Source organism: Stegodyphus dumicola, chromosome 3 (genome assembly GCF_044657685.1).
Source record: "Stegodyphus dumicola isolate Sdum_Otavi_A_Nest chromosome 3, ASM4465768v1".
In the NCBI taxonomy this organism is placed as follows: Eukaryota; Metazoa; Arthropoda; class Arachnida; order Araneae; family Eresidae; genus Stegodyphus; species Stegodyphus dumicola.
Genome location: NC_140770.1, coordinates 18,318,933 through 18,337,414, shown reverse-complemented (window position 1 = coordinate 18,337,414; position 18,482 = coordinate 18,318,933). Strand labels below are relative to the sequence as shown.

The 18,482-nt window shown below is 31.3% G+C and overlaps 1 protein-coding gene across 2 annotated transcripts in view; it reads right to left on the bottom strand.

Moving 5' to 3' along the window:
• Positions 1-17,478, bottom strand: part of LOC118195531 (CCR4-NOT transcription complex subunit 3-like) — a 72,651-nt gene extending 55,173 nt beyond the window's left edge. The window contains exons 1-2 of one of the 2 annotated variants that reach the window (XM_085812615.1): positions 17,149-17,478; positions 16,556-16,623 (exon numbers count right to left, since the gene is read on the bottom strand). In XM_085812615.1, the coding sequence (XP_085668741.1) occupies positions 16,556-16,623; positions 17,149-17,173 (93 nt within the window). In that variant the 5' untranslated portion in view covers positions 17,174-17,478. The remainder of the gene's footprint in view (positions 1-16,555; positions 16,624-17,148) is intronic. The other variant, XM_085812613.1, reaches the window with a different exon arrangement.
• Positions 17,479-18,482: the final 1,004 nt, after the last annotated feature.

Here is an 18,482-nt window from a genome sequence, read left to right as displayed (position 1 = left end):
AATGAATATCCTGAAACTAAAAACACTGGGTACATAAACTGGTTACATAAATCTCCCACAAACCTACAGTGGAATAATGGAATATCGTTGGAAAATAGTCACAAGGCAAAATTATTGTGAAGACATGAAATTCATTTCCATCAAAATCTAATTAATGACCTTTAAGAATAAGAAATTGCATTATGATATGAGCCACATTTCCTATAAATGTCAAATGTCTGCATTTCTTTTCAAGGTATCTACTTTTTCCTAAACTTTAAATCTCGTATATTATTTCAGTTGTATCTGTTTCATGATACAGACTGTTGGGTTGTAGGAAAAAATGGCACCTTCATACATTGTTTTAAAAATACTGTAAAAAATATCTTTATGACAACTATGCATTCATTCTAGTAGATCCTTAATGATACTGATTACACAAAAAGAACTGAGCTACCAGTGTATCCAATAGCAGGAGAATGGGCTTAACAAGATGGCTCATTCTCAGCTTGCCTCATGAATAGAATTTACTGGACTTCATATTGCCTCAGACTGCGAATACGTAAAATACGTAAAATGCGAATACGTTGAATAATTCGAGTTCATTTGACTGTAATAGAGGCAGTATTGATTTAAAAAGTCTGTTTTAGAGAAGCTGTTTGCACATTTTTAAATGAATTTGCTTTGCTATAAAAAAAAATTGCCTGCTTAGAAAAAAATGTTTTAGCTTCAGCTATATTTGGTACTATTCAGATTCGAGGGACGTAAAAAAATGCACCCATTTAATAGCACCAAATCTAGTGTATGCGCTGATTTCAAATTGCGTAAGTTTATATACTTCTATATTTCTAAAGATGCTATTGAAATACTAGTTTAATTTTAAAATCCTTTTTTGATTTTAAATCCTTTTTTATATCGTATGGATTTAACAATTTGGGAATTGCCCATGACGAAAAATTGGCAATAGAATTTTGGTTAGAGTGCAGAATCACCCACTGCTTGACGCGTTTTTAAGAATTGCACATACTCGGTATCCATGTGCACATCGACCTATTTTCACTTTAAAAAAAAATCCTAGAATTGCACAAAAATGGCACTGCGCACACCCTTGACTTTATCTATGTACACATTGACTTATTTTCACTTAAAAAGTAAAAGAAAATAGACAAAAATCCAATTGTTTTTACCCTTTTAAAAAGCAGCAAACAAATAAGTGAGTGATTCTGTACTTTAACGAGAATATTTTCAATGAAAAGGCATCACTCATTATAGAAAATTACATTTGAACAACCAACGAGATGAAATTATGCTTTAGCGATAAGCCGGTAGCGAAATAGCAATGCAGGCATCCATTCAGTTATGTTTAGCAATTTTTATAGAAATTATAATAATGATCTGAAATAGTTATTTACTCTTATGCTTCCATTCAGTCATATTTAGCCTTTTTCATGTAAATTATAATAACAAAAAAGTATTATATGAAATTAACCTTTCATCTAAATTAAAACATCAATCTTAAATAGTTATTTACTATTATACCGTCAAAAGTCGTTTATCCGGACTCCTCGGGACTTCGGCGATTCCGGATTATCGATTTTTCCGGATTATAGATCATCAGTTTAAATCTGGTAAGATGGCATGCAGAAATTATAAAATTAAAAATATGAAACCGTTATATATGAAATAAAGAACAATTATGATCTAAAGGGTATAAAAATTTACAAAAAAAAAGCTTAATATTTATTTTTTACTTTATTAAACATTTCTTTCAATGTAAGTTGTTTAAGTTGCTTCGTTTTTTATGTGATAATACATTCTCTTTAATTCTATAAACAAACATAATTTCTTGTTCAGTTACAAAGTTCCGCTGTTCAAGTCCTATAATTGTTGTGTCGAGAATACCGACTAATTTGTCAATCGAGATTTTTTCGTTTTTAATAACCTCTGTCACTTTCTTCGCTATCGGAAGCGAATTATAATGACGAGGAATTTGATTTAAATCATATCAAAGATGGAGTACAACAAGATGAAATACTACATTTAGTAAGGAATTATAAGCCAAATAAAATAAAAACATCTGCCCTGAAGATTAGGATAGTGCTGACAGTTCAACTTCCAATTCATTGCGCGCACCGCGGCATTAAAGATAAACAAACGTTAAAGTTTAGATAAACAAAGGATATGTCTTTATCCATTTTTTGCAGCAATTCCACTTTTTGTTTAATGGACTTCAAAACATACTTTCGCTTTGTAGATCCTTTACATATTAGTAAATAAATATCAAAAATTCTCAAAACATACTTTCGCTTTGTAGATCCTTTACATATTAGTAAATATATATCAAAAATTCTATTTGACATAATCGAAAGTTCAAGCTTGCTCTAACAGTCTGCAAAAAATAATAAGACGAATCCAATTCGAAGGAACAATTCAATCTGCAACATTAACTGAATTAGATAATTTTAGCTTAGCTTCTACCGTTCGTTATACATTAAACGCGCATTCGTAAACGTACTTTGCGCACGCGCACATGCATATTCGCAGCCACGCATGCGCAGAAATTTTGTAGCTTTGAGGTCCGGATTATAGATCATTCTGGATTATGGGTGTCCGAATTAACGACTTTTGACTGTGCTTCCTTTCTTGCCGCAATTATTTTTGGCAGCATTGGCATCAAGAATAGCTTGGCGATTTTTTACAGCCCTCGAAACCGAATAGTACCCTATATTTTTTAAAGTGTAAATTATTGTCTGCTATTTGAATTTTTTTTTTTTTTCATGCAAAATGGCCCTTTTAAAGAAGCAATGGATGGAAGGCTATGTTTCTGCTCTTTCTGAAGAAAATTTTTCATATTTAGATATTAAAAAGTGTTGTGAAGTCCATGATTTTTTTATATCTAAAGCAACGATAGATAATATTGTCTGTAAGAAAGGAAAAAAAAATGTTAAAGGTTGGCTTCAAGGAGAAAAATTGTTCAAAATACATACTCAAGAAAAAATGGAATGTTGCAAAGGTAAGAACTTTAATGTTAAAAAAAATCTTCGAATTAAAAAAGACAGTTGCATAATCATTAACATGTTCAGTGTCAACTGTAAACAAAGTGATTAAAGCTGACTTGACCTTAAAAATGCAGGAAAACGTAATGTGCATCGTCTTTCTCCAGGACATATCTTCGAATGCAGAATTCACTATGGGAAAACAATTATTCGGACAAAAATGGGAAAATGTCATAATGGATGAATTTTTGATACATTTAAATGGTTGCAATAAAAAGAGATCCATTTATCATTATCAAAGAGAAGGGAAAAAATATTAGAAAATGGTTCACAGAATCTAAATTTTTCAAAGGGATTTATGATTGTTGTTGCTTTGTGATATAACAACAAAAATTAATGACAGTGCAGAAAACTGTTAAGGTCAACTCCAATATTATCACGAACATATTTAATACCTAATTTTCAAATATGAAATGTCTTCTCTTTACCCACAGTGCCATCAATCAGTAAAACTGCATCAAGACAAAGCAAGCAGAACTACACGAGAAAAAATTTACGGCTGATCTTTGGAATATGGTAACTGGTAGTTTGGCGACATTTTGGAGGCGATAAAGGTTACTACCTAGGACTTTGGTAATAATGTGAGAAGCACTCAGTTCTGATTACGCATTATTTTGTGTGAGGGAAATGAGAGATCATGAGATATGTCATGTGACATTAATGGACGAATTACAGTTGTTTAATCGGAAAAGGGGGGAAATCTGGAAATTTCGTATTTAGCTATATTCTGTGTTGTGTGAAACGTGACATTAATGGACGAATTGCAGTTCTTTAATCGGAAAACGGGGTTAATTTGGAAAAGCTTCATTGTGTGTTGTGTGAAATAGTGTTGATTAATTTTCAGATTGCATGGCGCTATGTAAAGTGAATTCTAAATTTTTAATGCGTTTATCTGATAACAATAAATAAGTTGAGATTGTGTGAAAGGAAGGATATTACAAGTTTAAATGGCGGTGCAAGAAATTTGGTGAAAATGGACATTTTGTGAAAAGGAGTGTAAGGAAGGGTACGTGGTTTCCTGAAAGCAGTTTGAGTATAGGTGAAATTTTATTAATTTCTTATTACTTGGTGAATAGACTTCCAGTTGACTATTGGATTTAGGATTTAGAAATTAGCAGTAGTACTGCAGCGATGTAATGAAGATTCTGAAGAAGATTAGGTAAGTTAGTATTTTTAATCATTTGAGGATATTATTTTTATGCATTGTTCTAAATGTAAGGAGTAAATAAATTAAAATGGTATTATTTGAAAATTGTTATTAGCAATGATTTAATTTAAAGTAATTAGGATTGTAATCTAATTTTTATTAATTTAATGTATGTGCTTATTTATATTTTAAGCAGTTTTTTTTAATTTAATTATATTTTAATTTAATGATCATGATTTTGTGAGTTATATGTTTGTAGTATTTTGGAATATGTTTGAGTAGTATACGTTGAGTATTTTCATGCATTTTCGTGAAATTTTTCTAATTTATGAGAAAAAAGCAGTGTACATGGATATAGTGAAGAGTGTGCGCAATGCCATTTTTGTGCAATTCTGGGATGTTTTTTTAAGTAAAAATAAGTCGACGTGTACATGGTTTAGTGATATTTTAATTAAATGATAGTTATTTTGTGAATTTTATGTTTGTAGGTATTTGGTATACATTTTAGCTGAAGTAAACGTGCATGGAAATAATTTAAATATTTGACACTAAGTATTTGTAATGTTTGCGGTATGAATTCGTTGGTGACGTTTATAATATAATAGATAATTTAGAGGTAAAAGTTTTTAGATATTTTATTTATTTTATACGTGGAAATGTTCATATTTGGAAAGGGTATATACTTTTTCGCGATAAGGTAATTTCATATATGTTCTTTTTACCGGGTTTAAAGATTCAGAAAATTGTCATGCATTTTCGTGAAATTTTTCTAATTTATGAGAAAAAAGCAGTGTACATGGATATAGTGAAGAGTGTGCGCAATGCCATTTTTGTGCAATTCTGGGATTTTTTTTAAGTAAAAGTAAGTTGACGTGTACATGGTTTATGTGTTATTGTGAAAAACGCGCAAGGAGTTTGCGATTGTGCACTTTTTCCCAATTTTGCAGTGAATATTTGTCATGATTAAGCAGTTTTGTTAGATACAATTTCTAGTATAAATGTAATTTGGCTAGTAGATTGTTGGAAAAAGTGTTCAGTAAATAAAAAGAAAAGAAACATGTCTTTACTTCGTGAAGACAAAATGGCGGCGGAAAAAAAAAAATAGAGGGTTGCTGTAGCAGAGTTGGTCGCCAAATTTTCGCCAAGAAATCGCCAAGTTACCATAATCCAAAGATCAACCAAATTTACTTTTAATTTCTAATTTGTGCATGATATATCCTGATGTATATCCTGTAAATACAATGAAAATCACCTAAAAACTGTGCCAACAACATCTGTAGTTGCAGTTTAGTGTCATAATTGTAATAAGAATATTACTTTTTTTTTTCATAATAAGTAAAGCTTATATTTTAGTTTTATTCACCTTTAATTAAAAGTGAAATTTTTTAATACATAGAATTAATATTTATATTCATCAATACAAAACTCTGAATACAAAAATAACAGATTTATAGCCAGTAGAAGTTTTAAGGTTTGTTTGAAAGTTGCATTCCCCCCAGACTGAGGGCAATACAGCAATGCCATGTAGGTTTCATAGCATTAAATATATAATGAACCCTCTTGTAGCAAACTCATGAAAATTATAAAAGTGATAAGTATTTCAGGAAACATAAACAAAGACCTATATTTAACACTACCTCTTTAAGATGACCATCTCCATAGAATATAAACTGTGGTGGATTGTAAGTTTTAGAGAGAGTTCATCATATTTTACAATACACTCGTATTTTACTCATAGTAGTCATATTTATCACAGTTAGATGTTAAGAAAACTTAGTAATTATACTCTGTTGATGGAGTTGAGCACATCAAATATGACATACAAGGCAGATTTTCATATTCAGGAATTAAAAACATTTCAAAAAATTAAATTACATGAATCAAATAATTTAGAACGGTTATTTATAATTTCAATTCAAAATTCATCTCTATTTACAAAACTTTTTAACATTGATAATCATGAAGTAGCAGTGAACCTTAATAAAATGTATCATCCATAACTGATAAAATAGATTAATGATGAACAATATTTCACCTTATCAAGAGTATTAAACAGGCTACTTGCATACACAAACAGAAGTCACTACTAAATACCATAACTGATTAAGTCCTCTCCAAAATCCAGTCCTTCTGCCAAGAAACCAGTGAACATTTCCTTGCTCTTACGAAGGCAGCTATCCTTACGCCACAAGTCAATAATCAAGATTTATTCAGATGAGCATATAAAACAAAACAATTGGAAACAGCAGGTTAGAGACCTCTTGTTGTGAACCATTAATTTCATTTTCTTGATCTAACAACAGCTACTCATACACAAAATGTTTAAAAATTATCGTACTCTATTAAGTGGTAAAATAAAAGTCAATGAGGCATATTTCACTATCATCATAAGCCTTGTGAAATTCATAAGGCAAAAGTCCTTGGAAAGAAAAAATATTTCTGATGACATATCAAAAGGAATTGCGGAAACATGGCAGCCATGAAATGCATTCCAGATATAAACATCAATTTTATGATAATAACTTATGTAAATTTCATATTGAAATGTCTCAACATCCTTTGAATAAAATGTCTGCAAAAGAATAAATAAAAATGTTAAATTTTGAATCGATTTTCAAAGTTATTAAAGACACTGAGAGTCTTTCCAAAAGAAGTTGGCAGAAAAATAAGGTGAATGGTTGAAATAAACAAAACTGATGACTTACTTAATCAGTAATATCAGACCATTCTTGGTCTTCTACAGAACTCTCTTTAGAAAAGATTACCATAGACAGTAATTATCAATTTGCTTAAGGTTTTACCTTATTCGATGACTATAGAGTCTTAAAAATACATAAGCAGAAGTTTCAGTAAAAACATCAAAAATAGGGCAGCAAGTCAAAAATGATTCATAAACTATGGTTTACATTAGCAGTTTTCAACCTTTTTTGTCCCATGCATCCATTTCTTCATTATAAAGAAAAGAAAAGGCATCCCGTGAATCTCCTCAGCCATCCAACTGCCTAACCCTCGTTGATGCCAATGCAGTTGCCAGCCAAAGACTAATTGATCAAGTTAAAGGAAACTCCATCCCGGAATTGAACTGTGACAGAGCCATATCGACTATCATAACCAGACTTAAGACAAATCACTTAAAAGGGATGAGGATTTCTGCAGACGGACAGCTTAGTTACACCAACATTTGTCCTCACTGCCCAGATGACATCCCACTGTCTCGCCATCTCATCTTCAGCTGCCCAGCAATCCAGGCCAGACAGTTTAACATCAGCATTGAAGACCCAGTGGACCTACTTTATACTGATAGAGCTGCTGAGGTTGCAAAAGCTGTCTTTGACAGCTTCGAAGCTATATAATTGCACTTTGTCATAGACACGACATCATCATCACCATTATAAGACTATCAATCCCCCTTCCTTTTTAAGAAGTTGCAAAATAAATTTACAAAATTTGTTTTAATTTACATTATTTTTAGCATTTTGTAAATTAAACAAGAATAAGTAAAGAAAATGTTAATAAATATTAAAACTTGAATAAAAGTAGTTTTTTATATTCGTAAACTAAATATTAACATGTAAATAAAAGGCTGACCATGTTCCTTCCCCCACCCCAATGAAACTAAAGTTTCACTTAAGAGATAATTCCCCCCCCCCAGTTTAGATGTTATTGAAGTTACACAACGGATAAATATAGATTATTTGTATGGTATGGAACATAATTTTAAATATCCTTCTTTACAATGTAAAAATGCGATTTATTGTGCAAGAATATAATTATCTATGAAACTGAACAAATACTAACTTCCTTATTATCAAGGCACCCATTTGATAAATGGTACCAAAATTACTGATAAAATGTTAATGCAAACTGTCTTCAAATGGACAGCAGTCCTTCATTCATAGTTCAATCAATTTAATTCAAAAATAATAATAATAAAAATCATTTATAAACAAACAAAAATAATAATCACATATAGTTTTTCAAAACAACAATCATTTACAGTTTGCTTGCGACAGGAAAAACTCTGAATAAACCATGTGTTATCGTATTCCCCCCTACACACACATAAATGTTAACAATTCATGATCACTCATAACTCTTTTGCCCCGAAAACTGCTTGGAGTATTTTACATGTCAACATATCTTCTTTTTTCATAATTGTTAATTCACAATCACTCACAATTCTTTCATCACAAGAAGAGCTCCAATCATTCCACATTTCAATGCACTTCCTTTCTCAAAAATGTTAAAAATGTTTGATTTACGAATTTGCTATATCATTCGTCCAAGAAAGAAACATTTCGCTTTGCATTTCATATATGGGAAAATGGCCATTAAACATAAATCACATATCAGTAAAAGCATTTAGACGTGCAACGTGAAAAGTTGCAAATGAAGGAAAAGCATGTGTTTCGACAACTGGATTTCAGACTTCTTTTGTAGTCTGAAATCCTGTAGTTTAGTAATCTGAAACAATACAGCAATTCATTTATTATTAAGCAGAGAAAGTGATGCCAATTAAAAGAAAAGTGAAGCAATTCAGCTTTTACGGAAATACTACTAATGACTGAAATAATTTTATGAGAGAGGTGTATTTGTTACATCAATAACTAAATATGCAAATAGATAGCCTGAAAAAATATAGATGTAAAGGAAAATTTGTTTGTACAGGAGAAAAATAAAACCAGTAGGATTCTTTCACAATAATGAATATTTGACAGGTTCTGCCAAGAAACTAGTGAACATTTTCTTGCTCTTACGAAGGCAGCTATCCTTACGCCACAAGTCAATAATCAAGATTTATTCAGATGAGCATATAAAACAAAACAATTGGAAACAGCAGGTTAAGACCTTTTATTGTGAACCATTAATTTCATTTCCTTGATCCAACAACAGCTGCTCATTCACAAAATGTTTAAAAATTATCGTACTCTATTAAGTGGTAAAATAAAAGTCAACGAGGTATATTTCACCATCATCATAAGCCTTGTGAATTCATAAGGCAAAAGACCTTGGAAAGAAAAAATATTTCTGATGTCATATCAAAAGCAATCGCGGAAACATGGCAGCCATGAAATGCATTCAAGATATAAACATTAATTTTATGATAATAAATTTTGTAAATTTCATATCGAAATGTCTACACATCCTTTAAATAAAATGTCTGCAAAAGAATAAATAAAAATGTTAAATTTTGAAACGATTTTCAAAGTTATTAAAGACACTGAGAGTCTTTCCAGAAGAAGTTGGCAGAAAAATAAGGTGAATGGTTGAAATAAACAAAACTGATGACTTACTTAATAAATTCAAACTGTTTTGGAAAAGGACGTTAAACACAAAAAGAGAAAACTAAGCAGATAAACTGTAGTGGGTGAATATTTAACTGACAAGTCAATGTCTCTGAAATTACTATACATGAATTTGATGTGAGGTTTAGCTAATCCCCCTTATGGCGATTTTTTCCAAATATTTAAAGCAAGATAAGGAGGGGAATTAATAACCTTAAACAGGGCTTAATTTCTAAAATTAGAAATGTCGGGGCTTTATGGAAGATCATCAGGAAAGAGGAACAAGAATAAATAAATAAATGAAATGGCTAATAAACTAATGTAATTGATAATTAAAAAAATAAATAATTAATGATTAGAATAATAATTTAAATTTAACAAAAACACACAGATAACAATTTATTAAATTATTGTTAATATTAAATTATAAAAATATTAAATATCAAGTTATAAAGTTATTGTCAATTAAATGAAAATAAAATATAATTTAATATTAAGTTATTAATAAATGGTAAATAAATAAATAATAAAATAAAGTACTGAACCTTGACTTATTTAGGGGATCCGGTTGGAATTACAGTTTCACATAAAACTAAGAAATAGCTCTACCGGACTCCAGTTGAATTTACTCTCTGAATATAATGTACTACTTCAACTGATGAGAGAAATAAAGACCATTCTTCTTCCGGGGATGTCGATTAAAATACTTAAAGTATCACTAATAAGACTAGAGAGAATGCTATAAACAGTAACAGAGTATAAAGAAAATTTGATACTATTCGGTTTCGAGGGCCATAAAAAATCGCCAAACTATTGTTGATGCCAATGCTGCCAAAAATAATTGCGGCAAGAAAGGAAGTATAATAGTAAATAACTATCTAAGATTAATGTTTTAATTTAGATGAAAGGTTAATTTCATATAATACTTTTTTATTATTATAATTTATATGAAAAAGGCTAAACATGACTGAATGAAAGCATAAGAGTAAATAACTATTTCAGATCATTATTATAATTTATATAAAAATTGCTAAACCTAACTGAATGGATGCCTGCATCGCTACTTCACTACCGATTTATCACTAAAGCATAATTTCATCTCGTTGGTTGTTCAAACGTAATTTTCTATAATGAATGATGCCTTTTCTTTGAAAATATTCTCGGTAAAGTGCAGAATCGCTCACTTATTTGTTTGCCGCTTTTTACAAGGGTAAAAACAATTGGAATTTTGTCAATTTTCTTTTACTTTTTAAGTGAAAATAGGTCGATGTGCACATGGATACCGAGTATGTGCAATTCTTAAAAACGCTTTAAACAGTGGGTGATTCTGCACTTTAACCAAAATTCTTTTGCCGAGTTTAGTCATGGGCAATTTCCAAATTGTTAAATCTATAGACTATCAAAAAAGGATTTAATTAAACTAGTATTTCAATGGCGTCTTAAGAAATATAGAACTACATAAACTTATGCAATCTGAAATCAGCACGTACGCTAGATTTGGCGCGCTGTTAAATGGGCGCGTTTGTCAGATTTGGCGCTTTTGCACGCACATTTTCGCTGCAATTTTTTTACGACCCTCGAAACTGAATAGTACCGAAAATTTTAACAAAAGGTATAGAGGTATGAAAACCAAAAAAGAAGAGTCTAACATTTTGACGCACTGGGGAAATGGTGTAGTGCCAGGGTGCCTGGATCAAGGACCCTACCTTTTGTAGAACAGATATGTTATTTAAAATATTGTCATAAGTAACTAGTCTATATTTAGAATTTTTTTATATATATAAAAATATATATAATTAAATAATGTTTTTAACATTTTTTTTTAAATTATAAGAATAGAAATAAGATAAAAGATAAATTTCTAAAAGGACTAAAGGCCAAGAAAGGAGGAATGAGCTGGCTATAGCCTGATGAAGAAAAAACATTCGTATAAATAATAGGCAAAGTAGTGAGAGTTTCTTGGTGCACTAGTAATAATTAATTCTAACCATGATCTTCGGTCCATATAATTCTAACCATCAAGCAAAAAATATTTGGGGAACAAGATTTCCTCGAATCAAAGGGTTAGCTATGGAAAAAGTAACAAGCGACAATTTTCATCCTCCGTCTTCGGTTACATCGTTCCAAAAAGTCTACAGATGCTCTTTTTCGCAGAAACAATAGCACTGGAATGAAAAATTTACACACTGTCATAAAGTCATAGCACTTTATGGAGAATAAGCCTTAGACATGTGGGTGGGGGTATTTTCTTTCCTTAACCCATTCCCTGCCATGATCCCCATATGGGGATCGCTTATATTTGTATACACTGTAACGTCATGCTGCACCTGCGTGGTCCCTTACGGGTGGTCATGCTTTCTTGAAGATTGCAACTAAGGGTAGAAATCTTAAACAAACACTTGGACTCAGTTAGTTGAGCTCACGAGTTTATTTTTCTTGCTCTCTCATTACTCTCATTACTTTTCACGAAAAAATAATACAGTTATTTTCAAAGCATAAAAAAGTTACTTAGGAACAATCATTTTTGTTGTACTGAATTTCCCTTGATCATTGGTAAGTAATTAATGTATTTATATATTATTTATGCTCATACTGTAATTTGGATGGGTACAATGAACCTAGATATATCGAGCCCCATTTGGGGATCATGCTGATACTGACTAAAATTGTAAAAAAAACTTTTTTTCTTTTTTTTCCAAGAAATGTCGTGTAAAAGATATCTTTTTTTAAAAGAAACAGAAGAACTTGTAAATTCTGATGATTTTTTTGCATCTAACGATGACGACGATAATAGCCCCATAGATATTGTTGAAATTCCACCAGAGAGGGTAGATGAGATTTCACATAATGAAGACATGGATGACAACGTAATTGATGATGAAGAACCACTTGATGTTCCTGGGTATGTTGAAATTCACCGTGTGGCAGGATTTGAGGAAAATGTTTTAGTGAATGCAACTGAATCTTCAGCAAATGAAGTAACAAAAAGTACCGGCTTACCACTTGCTAAAAAGAGAAAAGAAGTATTGACTTCCAATTGGAAAAAGAATCTACCTATGTACTCGAAACTATATGAAAATTCTGGCGTTATAGAGACAAGGCGAAATGATGTCATTAGAAAACTCAGGGAAAAATCCCTGGTAGAGTATTTTGAAATACATTTTGATAATGAAACCATCACCTATATTGTCCAGCAGTCTGTAATATACGCCAGACAGGAAAACAGTCATCAATTTCAGCTTTCTAATAACTGCCTAAAAAATGTATTGGAATACTTCTTTTCACTGGCTATCAATCACTTCTGCAAGAACAATCATATTGGTGTGAATGTGAAGACATGAACATTCCGTGTGTTAGAGCATGCATGAGTCGAAATAGGTATCTGGAAATTAAACGGTACCTACATATCAGTGACAACTCCGATGTAGAAAGGATTCCACTAGGTGAACGTGATAACCTCTTCAAGACTCGCCCATTGACTGACAAGCTGAATGACAAATTTCAACAATTTGGGGTCTTTTCTAAAAGTTTGAGCATTGACGAACAAATGGTTCATTACTGTGGACATCACTACCTCAAACAATTTATACGTGGTAAGCCAGTGCGGTTTGGGTTCAAACAATGGGCTATCTGTTGTTCACAGACTGGATATTGTTATCAGACTCAAGTGTATGAAGGCAAATCAAAGAAATTAGGAGATGATGAAAGCATCAGTTGGCTTGGGACATCTGTTGTCCTTCAGATGGTATCTATTCTTCAGACACCAAATGCTCATAAAGATTACTTCGACACATTTTTCACGTGATTTTCTCTGATGAAACATTTGCAGGACGTTGACGTTAGAGCAACAAGAACTGTTCGGTTCAACAGAATGAACAAATGCCCTATTGCAACAGACAAAGAGATAGGGAAAAAAGAACGTGAGGCATATGACTACAGATTTGATTCCCGTAATGAAATTTTAGCTGTCACGTGGAATCACAACAGTTGTGCACGGCTTCTGTCTAATCATGAAACTATCGAACCAATATGAGAAGTGAAGCGATGGAGTACAGCAGAGAAGAAAGATATTCAAGTACCACAACCGAAACTGATATCAGAATATAACAAATACATGGGTGGAGTAGACAAGTTGAATTGGAATGCTCAAAAATACAGAATCAGAAAAAGGTGGGAAAATTTTCCTTTGCTTAGTAATGCCATCGACGTAACACTGGTTAACCACCACGCATTGTATTATATTTCAAATGATAAAATTCCATTGCTAGATTTTAGGAAGATGGTTACTAGAGGATATCTTGCTATATCTTCAGAACTCTCAGATGCAAAAAAGGGTGGAAGGACTTCTTTCACTAAAGCATCAATTAATCGTGTTCCTACTGTTATCAGAACATCTGGTAATCATTATATTGAACGGACCGAATATGGTAAACAAAGAAAATGTGCAGTGTGCAAAACAAATGCAAGAAAACAATGTGGAAAATGTAATGTTGAATTACACGTAGACTGTTTTGAACGCTGGCATTAAAAGTAGATTGTATCAGCCATGATCCCCATTTGGGGATCGGACATAAATTTAAAATTTCTGAAAAAAAATTGACGCGTTTATGAGAAAAATATGTTTTTCTTATTAGATGTAAACTAACAGAAATAAAATAAAAATTGATGAAATAAAAATTTGGCAGTTAATGGGTTAAAAGTCTCCACATCCATTCAAGGCTTTGTTTCCCAAGGAAAGAGAGGCATGCATTTAGAAACGAGGATACATTTTTAATAAATTTTTTTTAAATAAAATTAAACTTTCCAGATCTAATTTCTGCTGAAGTTGTTGTTCAGTTGCATTAAGAACTGCCACAGCCTTCTTATTTAGGGCTCCAATGCATTCCGATTAGAATTACGATTTATCCAAAAAACTAAGTACTGGAACCAGGCTACAGCACAATTTAAGCTGTGACCTTAAAGCTTCATATATGTATTTTTCTCCTTAAGTAATATATATATTTCAGAAAAAATTCATAAATAAGAAAATCAATAAAAAAAATTTAGTGTGTATGAACCAATAACACCCAAACCGAAAACAGAAAAAAGTACTCCATTTTGACAGTTGATGGAAAAAAGTATCATTCCATCAACTGTCAAAATTGGCAATAATAAAAGTTAACAGACTGTGGTGAGGAAGATCCTGATACCATAGCACTTATCGTTCTTCTGGAATTCTCAAGGAACTTGTGTTTCTTTATTTAATAAGCAATCAGTATTTAACTGACTTCATTTTTTGTACTTCTTAAAAAGGTTTTTGATTTCTATAAAACATTACGAGCAAAAACTTCTGGCAAGTAATCGTTCCAATACATTTTTGTTTTGTTAGCCATATTCAGCTGACCATACTGTGTCCTTTAAAATACAATTTTTTGATGACAGGACACCATGACTTTGAAAATAATCCACTGCTTGCTGTTCTATAGAAGGCAAGTCTCAAATTTTAATCATTTTCAAAATGCAAGAAAAATATAACAATAACTGTTAATTTATATCTTTTATAAAAACTAAACACGGATTATCGAGAATCAATCAGGGCTACATTATACAAAAGTACAGATGTTATAAGTGTGTTGCTATGCCATACTTATCCATAACCGGTACTAAATTATGCTCCTCAGCAACACTTTCATGGCTGACAGGATAAAAAGCCAGTACCAAAAAAAACTATACAAACAAAACTAAAATAAAGTAGCTTTACATTTTCATTAATTTAAAACAATTTTAATGAACACTTATTTTTTTCAGAGAAGATTTGAATTTATATCACAATATCAAAGTGGACTGGTATTTTATAAGACATTTCTCAAATGAATTTCTAAACCTCCAATTTAAAAAAATTTTGCAGTCCACATGAGTTCATTAAATCAAAAATCTATCAGACATAAAACTTGCATGCTACTTAGGATAAAAGGCTTAGCTTTATTCCATTGAGTACTTTTTTATCTACTCACATTTAAATTTTCAGTCACTTTTGCCATTTAATTATGTCATTCTCCAGACATATATATATAAACATATATGTTTAATTAGTAGAAATGATTAACAACTTTTATATAATAATAATTGAAGTTTGAATGTTTCATTAGTTGACCCTAACAAAACTTGCAAGGGCTATCTGCTTTAGAAATGTTTTCATAAAGCACCATCTGTTCTAAGAAAGCTGGTTAATATTTATATTATATAAAATAAAAATCATTAAAATCACATTTAGCCCCCAAGGAACAGATTTCACTAAAGCAAAGAAATCAGAAGTTAATGCCATACTGCAATAATCCTATGGTTATTTTGGGCTCCTGCTTTAGCAGTACTTCCCAGACTTTCAAAGAATTTCAGGGTAAAGTGCAGAACTGCCCACTTATTTGATTGGTGTTTGCTTGGTGCTTTTTACAAGAGTAAGAAAAATTAGATTTTTGTCAATTTTCTTTGACTTTTTAAGAGAAAATAGGTCGATACATGGATAAAGGGAGTGTACATTGACATTTTTGTGTAATTCTGGGATGTTTTTTCAAGTGAAAATAGGTCGATACGTACATGGATACCAAGTTTGTGCAATTCTTAAAAACATGTCAAGCAACGGGTGATTGTGCCCTTTCTCCTAATTTCATAAAGATGCCTGTGACTAAAAAATCCTGAATATTCATAGTTTCACCAATTCCTGAGTAATGTAAAATACAGATATAACACAAAATGAGATGCTTGACAATATGGAGTTCTCAGGTGAAATTGTAAAAGATAATTTTATATGAATCTGAATACTATGATTAGATACAAGTTCTTTTCAACTAAAATTAGTGTTCTGTAGTTTAGCATAGTTACTATACTATTCTTAAGGTGTTCTTATCCTTATCACATGTTAATGAGAATATTTTTAAAATATTAAGCATGTATGTCAAAGTTACAGCTTTGAGTTTTATCTGCAAAATCCTTTGATTAGCAATATAGCCAAAATTGCACTCTACTTTAAAAATGGTTTAAAACACATTTCGCCTATAGAATTATGATCACAGAGCATGTAGTTATTTTATTGCTACATTTTGTCAATTTACCTTTTGCCAAGTGTCCTCAAATGTTTCAACACCTTCAGATACTTTCTTCAGGCATCTCTCAATTTCTCCTAAGAGAAAAAAAATAATAACTTATATGACACAATCCCATTAAAAAACATGAAATTTTACAGAAAAACCATAATGTATAAACAAGTGAAATAGTACTTTTTCATTACAAAAAATGCATAAAGTATAAATTTCCTACATTTGTAAAATACTACAAAACAATCATACAGCATGCATTTTCATTTTGCATAAAATTTAATTTAAAATACCTTAAACATCTGCACAAGAATAAATTTATTTATTTTAATCACTAATTTATGTTCTTGTATTAAAAAAAAAAATTTACCAATTCAAATAAATGTATTCTTGTGCATTTTGCAGTCCGCAATTTTTTATTATTCTCTCGATTATGAAGAATAATCACAAAAATTTGTTTTTACAACTTAAGTTTTTTTCAAATAATTAATGGTGATTTGTGTTCTTGTTAGACTGTCCCTAAGAAAATTTATTCTTAAAAGGTACACGCCAGCAACTTTCACTAAAACTCTATTTAATGTCATGTGGACTTTAAAATAAGTGCTACTAACCTTGAAGTTTCCTTCTATCAGCCATAACTACAAAATAACAACGTAAAGTATTTGAATCATAATAAAATGTTATTATTATGGTATCCAACTTGGCAAACGTCAAGAGTAGATCCAAAGAAATCTTGAGATTTCGCTTCACTTTTAAAATAATTATAATTGCCCGAAAGAATTTAAAAACACTACGATATTAGAGACACATAAACTATATGTTAAAAATCATTCAGAAGTTAGACTAAGAGAGAAATTTACACATAAAACTGAATTTTTACTATTCCCCGTAATTCAAAATAATTCGCTAAACATATCTCCGTATCACAGCTTAGAAGTTCTGAACTATATTTACAGACACGCGCGATTTGTCCCCAATCGATTGTATATTTGAGAAACTTATTGATCCACTGTAAACTTCCATTCATGTTATTTACAATTTTTCCCAGGAATTAGAATTTTCTTTTCTTTCCATATCCTTTGGGAATTTAAAATAAATAATAATCCAATAATATTTCAGTGACATCGTGCTACTGCTCAAATATCAACAATATCATACGAACGTATATTTTGAACTGCATATAATTTTTATCCAGAATCTATATTTTAATAAGCTACATTAATCTTTCTTAGCTATTTATAATGACATAACTGAAGCATAATACTGACGAGTCAGAAGCTGATAAAAATACTTTAAAATGAAGGAAGTGACTGCAGGGCTATCGATGGTTCTGTCTTATTTCAGTCTAATACAATGCGAAATCTAAGTCCATAAATCCATAAGTGTAAAATCCATAAGTCCATACAGAATAGATGTGACCAAGAAAGAAACTCGTGAGTGGTCTTGTAACTCATTAATCGTAAAAAGAATGGTAGCCGAGCTTTAGATTTGCCTTTTACAATAGAGACAGAGCAGAATAGGATCATCTTTCTAAAACTACGAATTTCTGCGTAGTGAAGACAAATTGCGAAGCAGAAATGAGCTCAGAAAATGCAACAATCTAGGTATACCTTTTTTCTGTCACATGTTATTCGCGAGAAACATCTAAGTTGAGCAAAAGGTCAGTTGACGACAAAGATCGTACTTTGTTCAAGAAGAACAATGTAGAAGGAGGTGTGTGAGATAAATTGGGTCTTTGGTACAGATCACATCGGTACAAAGCGCAAGCAGTAAACTCTGAGTTTCAACTAAAGCCCGTTTGCATTAGCAGGATTTTTTTAGTACAAGAAACCCAAGGGTACCACAGAACTCGTATTTGAGCAAACGGTAGCGCAAACTTTGCATTTAAGCAACCATAGCATACTGCAAGCATAGGCAAAAATTCGTTCTCGCGATTGACCACAAC